We start from the raw sequence: 12,982 nt of genomic DNA on the forward strand, positions 1-12,982 counted from the left end.
TCTCTTATAAAAATGAAGGTCATTGCTGCATGCAATCCATACGACGCATGGGACACACTGTAACCATGTTTTATGCAAAATTTTCAAAAACTGTTAAACATTCCGCTTTGAATAAAAAGAAAACGAAAAGCCTGGCGACTCTAATTTTTTAATATATTATAGACGAAGGTCTTGTAATGTTCTCTTATAAAAATGAAGGTCATTGTTGCATGCAATCCATACGACGCATGGGACACACTGTAACCATGTTTTATGCAAAATTTTTAAAAACTGTTAAACATTCCGCTTTGAATAAAAAGAAAACGAAAAGCCTGGCGACTCCAATTTTTTAAAATGTTATAGACGAAGGTCTTGTAATGTTCTCTTATAAAAATGAAGGTCATTGCTGCATGCAATCCATACGACGCATGGGACACTTTGTAACCATGTTTTATGCAAAATTTTTAAAAACTGTTAAACATTCCGCTTTGAATAAAAAGAAAACGAAAAGCCTGGCGACTCTAATTTTTTAATATATTATAGACGAAGGTCTTGTAATGTTCTCTTATAAAAATGAAGGTCATTGCTGCATGCAATCCATACGACGCATGGGACACTTTGTAACCATGTTTTATGCAAAATTTTCAAAAACTGTTAAACATTCCGCTTTGAATAAAAAGAAAACGAAAAGCCTGGCGACTCTAATTTTTTAATATATTATAGACGAAGGTCTTGTAATGTTCTCTTATAAAAATGAAGGTCATTGCTGCATGCAATCCATACGACGCATGGGACACTTTGTAACCATGTTTTATGCAAAATTTTTAAAAACTGTTAAACATTCCGCTTTGAATAAAAAGAAAACGAAAAGCCTGGCGACTCCAATTTTTTAATATGTTATAGACGAAGGTCTTTTAATGTTCTGCTACAAAAATGAAGGTCTTTGCTGCATGCAATCCACACGACGCATAAGACAAACTGTAACCATGTTTTATGCAAAATTTTCAAAAACTGTTAAACATTCCGCTTTGAATAAAAAGAAAACGAAAAGCCTGGCGACTCTAATTTTTTAATATATTATAGACGAAGGTCTTGTAATGTTCTCCTATAAAAATGAAGGTCATTGCTGCATGCAATCCATACGACGCACAGGACAAACTGTAACCATGTTTTACGCAAAATTTTTAAAAACTGTTAAACATTCCGCTTTGAATAAAAAGAAAACCAAAAGCCTGGCGACTCGAATTTTTTAATATGTTATGGACGAAGGTCTTTTAATGGTCTGCTACAAAAATGAAGGTCATTGCTGCATTAAATCCATACGACGCATGGGACACACTGTAACCATGTTTTATGCAAAATTTTTAACAACTGTAAAACATTCCGCTTTGAATAAAAAGAAAACGAAAAGCCTGGCGACTCGAATTTTTTAATATGTTATGGACGAACGTCTTTTAATGGTCTGCTACAAAAATGAAGGTCATTGCTGCATTAAATCCATACGACGCATGGGACACACTGTAACCATGTTTTATGCAAAATTTTCAAAAACTGTTAAACATTCCGCTTTGAATAAAAAGAAAACGAAAAGCCTGGCGACTCTAATTTTTTAATATATTATAGACGAAGGTCTTGTAATGTTCTCTTATAAAAATGAAGGTCATTGCTGCATGCAATCCATACGACGCATGGGACACACTGTAACCATGTTTTATGCAAAATTTTCAAAAACTGTTAAACATTCCGCTTTGAATAAAAAGAAAACGAAAAGCCTGGCGACTCTAATTTTTTAATATATTATAGACGAAGGTCTTGTAATGTTCTCTTATAAAAATGAAGGTCATTGCTGCATGCAATCCATACGACGCATGGGACACTTTGTAACCATGTTTTATGCAAAATTTTTAAAAACTGTTAAACATTCCGCTTTGAATAAAAAGAAAACGAAAAGCCTGGCGACTCCAATTTTTTAATATGTTATAGACGAAGGTCTTTTAATGTTCTGCTACAAAAATGAAGGTCTTTGCTGCATGCAATCCACACGACGCATAAGACAAACTGTAACCATGTTTTATGCAAAATTTTCAAAAACTGTTAAACATTCCGCTTTGAATAAAAAGAAAACGAAAAGCCTGGCGACTCTAATTTTTTAATGTGTTATAGACGAAGGTCTTGTAATGTTCTCCTATAAAAATGAAGGTCATTGCTGCATGCAATCCATACGACGCACAGGACAAACTGTAACCATGTTTTACGCAAAATTTTTAAAAACTGTTAAACATTCCGCTTTGAATAAAAAGAAAACGAAAAGCCTGGCGACTCCAATTTTTTAATATGTTATAGACGAAGGTCTTTTAATGTTCTGCTACAAAAATGAAGGTCTTTGCTGCATGCAATCCACACGACGCATAAGACAAACTGTAACCATGTTTTATGCAAAATTTTCAAAAACTGTTAAACATTCCGCTTTGAATAAAAAGAAAACGAAAAGCCTGGCGACTCTAATTTTTTAATGTGTTATAGACGAAGGTCTTGTAATGTTCTCCTATAAAAATGAAGGTCATTGCTGCATGCAATCCATACGACGCATGGGACACACTGTAACCATGTTTTATGCAAAATTTTCAAAAACTGTTAAACATTCCGCTTTGAGTAAAAAGAAAACGAAAAGCCTGGCGACTCTAATTTTTTAATATATTATAGACGAAGGTCTTGTAATGTTCTCTTATAAAAATGAAGGTCATTGCTGCATGCAATCCATACGACGCATGGGACACACTGTAACCATGTTTTATGCAAAATTTTTAAAAACTGTTAAACATTCCGCTTTGAATAAAAAGAAAACGAAAAGCCTGGCGACTCCAATTTTTTAATATGTTATAGACGAAGGTCTTTTAATGTTCTGCTACAAAAATGAAGGTCTTTGCTGCATGCAATCCACACGACGCATAAGACAAACTGTAACCATGTTTTATGCAAAATTTTCAAAAACTGTTAAACATTCCGCTTTGAATAAAAAGAAAACGAAAAGCCTGGCGACTCTAATTTTTTAATATATTATAGACGAAGGTCTTGTAATGTTCTCTTATAAAAATGAAGGTCATTGCTGCATGCAATCCATACGACGCATGGGACACACTGTAACCATGTTTTATGCAAAATTTTTAAAAACTGTTAAACATTCCGCTTTGAATAAAAAGAAAACGAAAAGCCTGGCGACTCCAATTTTTTAATATGTTATAGACGAAGGTCTTTTAATGTTCTGCTACAAAAATGAAGGTCTTTGCTGCATGCAATCCACACGACGCATAAGACAAACTGTAACCATGTTTTATGCAAAATTTTCAAAAACTGTTAAACATTCCGCTTTGAATAAAAAGAAAACGAAAAGCCTGGCGACTCTAATTTTTTAATGTGTTATAGACGAAAGTCTTGTAATGTTCTCCTATAAAAATGAAGGTCATTGCTGCATGCAATCCATACGACGCACAGGACAAACTGTAACCATGTTTTACGCAAAATTTTTAAAAACTGTTAAACATTCCGCTTTGAATAAAAAGAAAACGAAAAGCCTGGCGACTCCAATTTTTTAATATGTTATAGACGAAGGTCTTTTAATGTTCTGCTACAAAAATGAAGGTCTTTGCTGCATACAATCTACACGACGCATAAGACAAACTGTAACCATGTTTTACGCAAAATTTTTAAAAACTGTTAAACATTCCGCTTTGAATAAAAAGAAAACCAAAAGCCTGGCGACTCGAATTTTTTAATATATTATAGACGAAGGTCTTGTAATGTTCTCTTATAAAAATGAAGGTCATTGCTGCATGCAATCCATACGACGCATGGGACATACTGTAACCATGTTTTATGCAAAATTTTCAAAAACTGTTAAACATTCCGCTTTGAATAAAAAGAAAACGAAAAGCCTGGCGACTCTAATTTTTTAATATATTATAGACGAAGGTCTTGTAATGTTCTCTTATAAAAATGAAGGTCATTGCTGCATGCAATCCATACGACGCATGGGACACACTGTAACCATGTTTTATGCAAAATTTTTAAAAACTGTTAAACATTCCGCTTTGAATAAAAAGAAAACGAAAAGCCTGGCGACTCCAATTTTTTAATATGTTATAGACGAAGGTCTTTTAATGTTCTGCTACAAAAATGAAGGTCTTTGCTGCATGCAATCCACACGACGCATAAGACAAACTGTAACCATGTTTTATGCAAAATTTTCAAAAACTGTTAAACATTCCGCTTTGAATAAAAAGAAAACGAAAAGCCTGGCGACTCTAATTTTTTAATGTGTTATAGACGAAGGTCTTGTAATGTTCTTCTATAAAAATGAAGGTCATTGCTGCATGCAATCCATACGACGCACAGGACAAACTGTAACCATGTTTTACGCAAAATTTTTAAAAACTGTTAAACATTCCGCTTTGAATAAAAAGAAAACGAAAAGCCTGGCGACTCCAATTTTTTAATATGTTATAGACGAAGGTCTTTTAATGTTCTGCTACAAAAATGAAGGTCTTTGCTGCATGCAATCCACACGACGCATAAGACAAACTGTAACCATGTTTTATGCAAAATTTTCAAAAACTGTTAAACATTCCGCTTTGAATAAAAAGAAAACGAAAAGCCTGGCGACTCTAATTTTTTAATGTGTTATAGACGAAGGTCTTGTAATGTTCTCCTATAAAAATGAAGGTCATTGCTGCATGCAATCCATACGACGCACAGGACAAACTGTAACCATGTTTTACGCAAAATTTTTAAAAACTGTTAAACATTCCGCTTTGAATAAAAAGAAAACCAAAAGCCTGGCGACTCGAATTTTTTAATATGTTATGGACGAAGGTCTTTTAATGGTCTGCTACAAAAATGAAGGTCATTGCTGCATTAAATCCATACGACGCATGGGACACACTGTAACCATGTTTTATGCAAAATTTTCAAAAACTGTTAAACATTCCGCTTTGAATAAAAAGAAAACGAAAAGCCTGGCGACTCTAATTTTTTAATATATTATAGACGAAGGTCTTGTAATGTTCTCTTATAAAAATGAAGGTCATTGCTGCATGCAATCCATACGACGCATGGGACATACTGTAACCATGTTTTATGCAAAATTTTCAAAAACTGTTAAACATTCCGCTTTGAATAAAAAGAAAACGAAAAGCCTGGCGACTCTAATTTTTTAATATATTATAGACGAAGGTCTTGTAATGTTCTCTTATAAAAATGAAGGTCATTGCTGCATGCAATCCATACGACGCATGGGACACACTGTAACCATGTTTTATGCAAAATTTTTAAAAACTGTTAAACATTCCGCTTTGAATAAAAAGAAAACGAAAAGCCTGGCGACTCCAATTTTTTAATATGTTATAGACGAAGGTCTTTTAATGTTCTGCTACAAAAATGAAGGTCTTTGCTGCATGCAATCCACACGACGCATAAGACAAACTGTAACCATGTTTTATGCAAAATTTTCAAAAACTGTTAAACATTCCGCTTTGAATAAAAAGAAAACGAAAAGCCTGGCGACTCTAATTTTTTAATGTGTTATAGACGAAGGTCTTGTAATGTTCTCCTATAAAAATGAAGGTCATTGCTGCATGCAATCCATACGACGCACAGGACAAACTGTAACCATGTTTTACGCAAAATTTTTAAAAACTGTTAAACATTCCGCTTTGAATAAAAAGAAAACGAAAAGCCTGGCGACTCCAATTTTTTAATATGTTATAGACGAAGGTCTTTTAATGTTCTGCTACAAAAATGAAGGTCTTTGCTGCATGCAATCCACACGACGCATAAGACAAACTGTAACCATGTTTTATGCAAAATTTTCAAAAACTGTTAAACATTCCGCTTTGAATAAAAAGAAAACGAAAAGCCTGGCGACTCTAATTTTTTAATGTGTTATAGACGAAGGTCTTGTAATGTTCTCCTATAAAAATGAAGGTCATTGCTGCATGCAATCCATACGACGCACAGGACAAACTGTAACCATGTTTTACGCAAAATTTTTAAAAACTGTTAAACATTCCGCTTTGAATAAAATGAAAACGAAAAGCCTGGCGACTCCAATTTTTTAATATGTTATAGACGAAGGTCTTTTAATGTTCTGCTACAAAAATGAAGGTCATTGCTGCATGCAATCCATACGACGCATGGGACACACTGTAACCATGTTTTATGCAAAATTTTTAACAACTGTAAAACATTCCGCTTTGAATAAAAAGAAAACGAAAAGCCTGGCGACTCGAATTTTTTAATATGTTATGGACGAAGGTCTTTTAATGGTCTGCTACAAAAATGAAGGTCATTGCTGCATGCAATCCATTCGACGCACAGGACACACTGTAACCATGTTTTATGCAAAATTTTTAAAAACTGTTGAACATTCCGCTTTGAATAAAATGAAAACGAAAAGCCTGGCGACTCCAATTTTTTAATATGTTATAGACGAAGGTCTTTTAATGTTCTGCTACAAAAATGAAGGTCATTGCTGCATGCAATCCATACGACGCACAGGACAAACTGTAACCGTATTTTATGCGAATTTTTCAAATTTTGTTAAATATTCCGCATTGAATAAATGTTTTAAATGTTATAGTATAGAAAAGTTATTGTACTTGATGAATTTAATTATGTTGTAAAATTAACACACGTATTTGTAATAATCCCTGCTTAATATAGTAATATTGTTATAGTAATAAGTTATTTTTGAAAGATTCAAGAGGTGCTCTTAGAGTTTTTCTACCATCAGAAAAGTCCATTTGCAATTTTTAAAGATATGAAAAAAATGCATTTCTATTCAAATTTTGATTACCTTCTTTTATTTAAAATTTGTAATTAATTGTTTTATTGAAAAGGGAAAAGATTATCGGGTTTGAAAAATTCCAAAAAAGGGACACGATTACCACAATGATTCTTTTATTCTGCGTACATCTACAATACGAACAAGTACAATTTCATTCACATAACTTATTTAACCAGAATCACTAGAATTAATTCACAATAAATTTCTACTCTGACATAGAATTTAGTAAAGTTATTTACTAAAATTAAACTTTCATAAACCTATTTACAACATGTATCATCGCTTATGTACTAGTAGGAACTTTGGTTTCATTCGGGGTCGCCCCCTACTAAATTACTTAAAAATGATTTGTTGAGATCAAATCGTTTCATCCATCTTCGAATTTTGGTCATTTACTGAAACGGGATATGTCTTGTCACTTCCTAAGTAATAATATCGTATACGTCGTCACTCCGAGGGATGTAGTAAGTAATAAAAGCAGTCATCATGAATCAGTTTATTACATTAAAATAATAAATTAAGTGCTCGTCTGTTCCAGTGCGATTCGGTAAACTTAATAAAAAATTGCGCATTCTCATCGTAATAATGTACATACCATCACACAATTACAACAATCTTTGAAGTATTTTATACACGATTATATACAAAAATTGATTGTTTGCGATTATTTACACTTAAACTGGTTAGAGTCAAATCACAGACGTTTTACACCATTCCTTTCGACATCATCCGAACGGTGTTTTTCAATGCCTGTCGTTTGTTGCAAAACCATATCCTTATCACTTCACGCTCGTAACCTAACTGGTGGGCCAGACCGGTTATCTCCGTTCCTAAAGAAAAAAAGTTATAAAAAAACAATCATAAAGTTTGCCAAAACGAGTGAGCGCAGGGAGTGCTGCAAACAGGTTGCTCATCTAAATAACTAATTCAAATTATCGAATTGTTGAAATTGAGAGTTTTTATTAATCATTAGAGGAAAAAATTACCTGAGGGGTGGGTATTTCGTTCAAAATGGGCGTTCAGGAGTTCCAAAGCTTGAGGAGTGAACGATGTCCTTCGTTTTCGCTTTTTCGAGGGCTCGATGCCTATGAAGTCGGTCAAGTGGTTTTGGCCACTTTTGTATCTGGAATTGAGCAAACTTTTGCACATCAATGACTGGACACTTGAAATGGGGATTTAAATTAGAAAAGTGGCCTAAAGCTACGATTTCTTCAATCAACAAATCCTAGAGCATATATTAATATTTCAATTTTTGAAAAAAAGGAGCGAGGAGGCGTGGAAAATTTAACTCGTAAACAATTCGCTTATTTTAGTTTACCTGGAATTAGTTTTGTTGAAACTTATTGTTAATATTCAATAGGTTGTCGCATTATTTTCGGCAAAAACGGAGATTTTCGTGTTTGAAATATGTTTGTTTATGACTTTCTCGCTTAGAAAGGAGACAAATAGTCGCAAGTCACTAACAAGATAATCTCATATGGTGGTTTTTAAGAAAGGATTTGTTGAAAATTCAAAAGATTTAAACAATTATTTAAGTACTTACTTATTAAGTAAGTAATTATTTAAGTTATGAATCTGCTAAAACGGTAAAAAAAGTTAAAAAAAAATGATAAAGAAAGAAATATAGAATACAAAATTACACGGAGAAAAAATTTCGCATACACATGAAGTAGAAATAACAAGGAGCAAAACATATAAAATATGAAGTGATAGGAATGGTAAGAATTTGGTCTAACAAAAAATATATTTGTTGCATTGAATCGATTTTTAGATCAGTTGTAAAAATACGTAAAACAACCGTTTTTTTTAAGTATAAAACAACATTCTACACGTTTTACATGACACCTCTCAATTGATTGTTAGGTAATTAACTAATATACCATTTTCATTTTTTCGGAATTATTCGAAAATTACAAATTCTTATATACGGTTTAAAAAAATTCATAACGACTAAAACCATATTCCTTTGGTTGTAGTATTGCCATATTATTAGCTGTTGCAAAATTTTTAAAACAAATAATTATTTTGTTTCAGTTTCAACTTAGTTTTCCTCGATTTAAAAAAAATACAAAATTCAATGTTTATCTCTTTTTCTGAAACCATTTCTTGTAGGGTCATTTATTTGTTTTATTTCCACATTAGTTTTTTTGCAGTCAATAATTTATCCATCTTTTTAACAAATTTTGCGATAAAGCACGAGAAAGAGATTTTTTTTATTTCTATTAGTGATTTTTTATTCTATCGGTGAAAACATTTGATTTAATATTTTAATTTTTGGAAAAAATGGAGCGAGAACGTGTTAAAAATTTAACTCGTGAACAATTCTCTTATTTTAGTTAAAAGCCACAATACCTGAATTAGTTTTGCTGAAACTTTTTGTTAATATTCAATAGGTTATCGCATTATTTTCAGTAAAAACGGCGATTTTTGTATATGTTTGTTTATGACAATTTCTCGCTTAGAAAAGAAGCAAATAGTCGCAAGTCACTAACGAAATAATTTCATATGGTGGTTTTTAAGAAAAGATTTATTGAAAATTCAATAGATTTAAACAATTATTTACAAATCACAGAAATTCAAGATAATTTATGAAACTTCTAAAACGGTAAAAAAAGTAAAAAGAAAAAATTAGAAAGAAGGAAATATAAAATAAAAAATTAAACGTAGAAAAAATTTCGTATACACATAAAGTAAAAATAACAAGGAGCAAAAGATAGAAAATATGAAGTGATAAGAATGGTGAGAATTTGGTCTAGCAAACCAAATTTCAGATTTTTTTTAGAAATTAAAAAAATATACTTGTTGCATTGAATCGATTTTTCAATCAGTTGTAAAAAATACGTAAAACAACCGGTTTTTTTTAAATATAAAACTACATTCTACACGTTTTACATGACACCTCTCAATTGATTGTTAGATAATTGATTAATATATAATTTTTATTTTTTCGGAATTATTCGAAAATTACAAATTCTTATATACGGTTTAAAAAAATTCATAACTACTAAAACCATATTTTTTTGGTTGTAGTATTGCCATATTATTGACTGTTGCAAAATTTTTAAAACAAATAATTATTTTGTTTCAATTTCAACTTACTTTTCCTCGATTTAAAAAAAATTGCAAATTTCCATGTTTATCTCTTTTAAAAATGATGAAACCATTTCTCGTGTAGTCATTTATTTGATATATCCACATTCGTTTTTTTGCAGTCAATAACTTATCCATCATTTTAACAAATTTTGCGAACGTAAAAAGCACAAGAAAGAGAATTTTTTTATTTCTATTAGTGATTTTTTTATTTTATCGGTGAAAACATTTAACAAAAATTTATCAATGTACTTTTAGAAGAGATTACAGGTACACAGAAAGAAATGTTGGCATTATCTGCTCGTGATCACTCACTAAACAACTTTTCTTTACTTGTATAATAAACTACTGTTTGAAATGATTAATTTTATTAGTGATTTTTGAACACAACATTTTTGTATTTTTTTATACAGACTGTTCAATAACTGATCATTAAATCTTTAAGTATTTCAATAAACCACCTAAAAATATTTTAAGTATACAGGGTATTTCAGAATGCAGTTACGACACACTTGTAGTTTTTTAAAGAAAACCCTATATTATTTACATTTTCATAAGTATTTTTAATACTGATGTATTTTATAAGTTGTACTTTTGACGGAATTTGCTCAATTTTTGAAATAATTCTTAACGAAAAAACTTTTTTAAACCATATACTAAAACCAAGATCAATTTAATTTAATAATCTCTGAGCACCAAAAACAAAAGATAAAGTGTTCCATTTACTTTTCAACTTTTAACAAACTTCTTCATTTTTTTTCATGTTTTTACTTGTAATGCGTTAAACAACTCCCAAATCTTAAAATTTAAATTGTTTTGTTTAAAACCTTTATCAAAACTCTACATTCACTAAAAAAAATGTAAAATGTATTAAAATATAGAGTGTTTCATTAAAAACAAGTAAATTTGTTTTCCTAAAACACCCTGTACATTTGTAAACAATTTTAGGTGCTAGGGGGATAATATTATTAACTGTGTATACTTTTTTAATGTTTTTTGATTTTAAGGCCAACGAATTTGCTAAGAAACTCTGTATAATATGGAAACTACATACAATATAAATCTGTATTTCTTCTTTGACAAAAATATAAAAAAAATCATATTTAAAAGTAAATGAAAAAGAAAGTAACAAAAAAATTGCAGGAAGTTCACGAAAAGAATTACTTACTTACTTAAAAGTAACAAAATTGGCAAACAAAAATAAAATAAGCACAGATGTAAATGTACAAAGAAAGGAAACAATATTACAAAAGTCAAATTTAAATGACCAAACAGAAAGAAGAAATTAAATTTTTGAGAATTTTCGAAAATTAAGTCAGTTTATTAGTTAGTTAATTAGGTAAAATAAAAAAGACCAACCTTTCCTCAGCCTCCTTCATCCATCTCTCCAGCACGGGTTTGATTTTCTGTGCACTCTTTGGCGTAATATCTAGTTTTTCAAACCTGTAGCAGAAGAAAAAAGCAATCAAGCTCAAAGCGCCGCGTTTTCGTCTGATTTAGGCACAGGACACTGACATACCATAATAAGAAAACGTGAAAAATACAAACGATCGAACAGTAAATATGCCAGTGCCCTGGCGCAAATCCTTACACAGAAAAGACCAACTTATCCTTAAAACTACTCAACCCTGAGACAAAACGTACATCGCTTGCTGCTGAGACGAAAGTTGCGCGGCTGCAAACATCTGAGACGCCAGGGCACTGGGAACAAACCAACCAATTACTCATCACGTCATACACTTGCTATTCCTACGGAACAAAAGCTGGGAAAATGGCAAAAGAGCGGCGTTTGTTCCGTAAGAATTTGTATGGGTATCGCATGTCCTGGCTTTGACTGGGGGTGGGGTATTTGGGGCCTACCTGCATATCGCACTTTGGCTGTACGCTGGGCCTTCGGTGACGCTGAGGGCTTGACCCACTTGAGTTTGCGTGAGGCCGAGAGATAGACGACGGAGTTTGAACGCTTTGGCGAAGTCTTTGATTTCGTCGAGGTTTATGCCGTCCACCACGTTGCTGCTGGTTTGGTTGATGGTTGGCTGGTCTGGAAAAAAACATTTTCTGACTAATCTTCATAAAACCGGTTTCAAACACCAGTTTAGTTCAAAACAGTCATTTTGAACAATTCTTTGATTAAAAACGAAAAAAAAAACCTATAGTGTTAGAATATTTAGTTAGTTTAGGTTATGAGGTTGGTAGTCAGAAAGTAACTAGGAGAGAAGCTACTGTGATGGCGTGGGCCTGAAATGTTTTTCTGTTGTTAATCTTCCGAAATCAAGTTCATCATTAAACTTTTGTTTTAACATACTGTGTTTTGTGTTCCCTGACACTCAAATCTAACAATCAGAAGTGGGATTTTCCCAAAAAGTCCAGTGTGTGGAGAAAATAAGTGAGCGCGTGTGTTTGGCGTTTGTAAAAGTGGTGTTACAGCGTCATTCAATTTTTCTCTTTTGACGAATTGCGATCAGCCGATCAGTGGAAGAAATCATCATCATGGGTACCGAGAAGGTTGTTGCGGACATGATGACGATGTTCACGGATGCTTTACGAGTCATGGAACAAAACCGTGTTGCCAGCGAAGAAAGACTAATGAAAATGATGCTTGAACAACAAAATCGTGGAACAACGATTCAAACTGTGCCCGATTTTTCGAAATCAGTTGAGACATTTGATGGCGATTGTGAGAGTGGTGCAGCAATCGAATGGTTGGAGAAGATAAACGTCACGGCAGAAATCCATTCGTGGTCAAACGAATGTTGCTTGGAGACAGCCAGGAACCATCTTGTGGGAGCGGCAAGAAAATGGTATGATGCCCATCGCACGGAAATCAAAACATGGACCGACTTCGTTACCCAATTTAAGAAAACCTTCGAAATCAGAGTAAGCACAACGGAGTGTTGGCGACAAATGCAAAGTAGGCAACAGATACCCGGTGAGTCTGTATCCACATATTTTCACGATAAATTCCAATTGTGCCAAAAATTGAAGTTACCTTTCGCGGAAACAAAGGAACAAATAGTTGTGGGACTATCGAATAAAAATATTGTGCAAGGACTAGTCGCGAAATCGCATACA

General features: G+C 32.6%; 1 protein-coding gene across 6 annotated transcripts in view; it reads right to left on the reverse strand.

Moving 5' to 3' along the window:
- Window positions 1–6,916: 6,916 nt before the first annotated feature.
- Window positions 6,917–12,982, reverse strand: part of pdm3 (pou domain motif 3) — a 236,691-nt gene continuing 230,625 nt past the window's right edge. For 3 of the 6 annotated variants that reach the window (XM_064355109.1, XM_064355108.1, XM_064355113.1), the window contains 5 exons: window positions 11,771–11,951; window positions 11,555–11,611; window positions 11,270–11,353; window positions 7,807–7,958; window positions 6,917–7,650 (listed from right to left, as the gene is read on the reverse strand). In XM_064355109.1, coding sequence (XP_064211179.1) covers window positions 7,526–7,650; window positions 7,807–7,958; window positions 11,270–11,353; window positions 11,555–11,611; window positions 11,771–11,951 — 599 coding nt within the window. In that variant the 3' untranslated portion in view covers window positions 6,917–7,525. The remainder of the gene's footprint in view (window positions 7,651–7,806; window positions 7,959–11,269; window positions 11,354–11,554; window positions 11,612–11,770; window positions 11,952–12,982) is intronic. The other 3 variants (XM_064355110.1, XM_064355112.1, XM_064355111.1) reach the window with 3 other exon arrangements.

The sequence above is a fragment of the Tribolium castaneum genome, chromosome 2 (genome assembly GCF_031307605.1).
Source record: "Tribolium castaneum strain GA2 chromosome 2, icTriCast1.1, whole genome shotgun sequence".
NCBI classification, from domain to species: Eukaryota; Metazoa; Arthropoda; class Insecta; order Coleoptera; family Tenebrionidae; genus Tribolium; species Tribolium castaneum.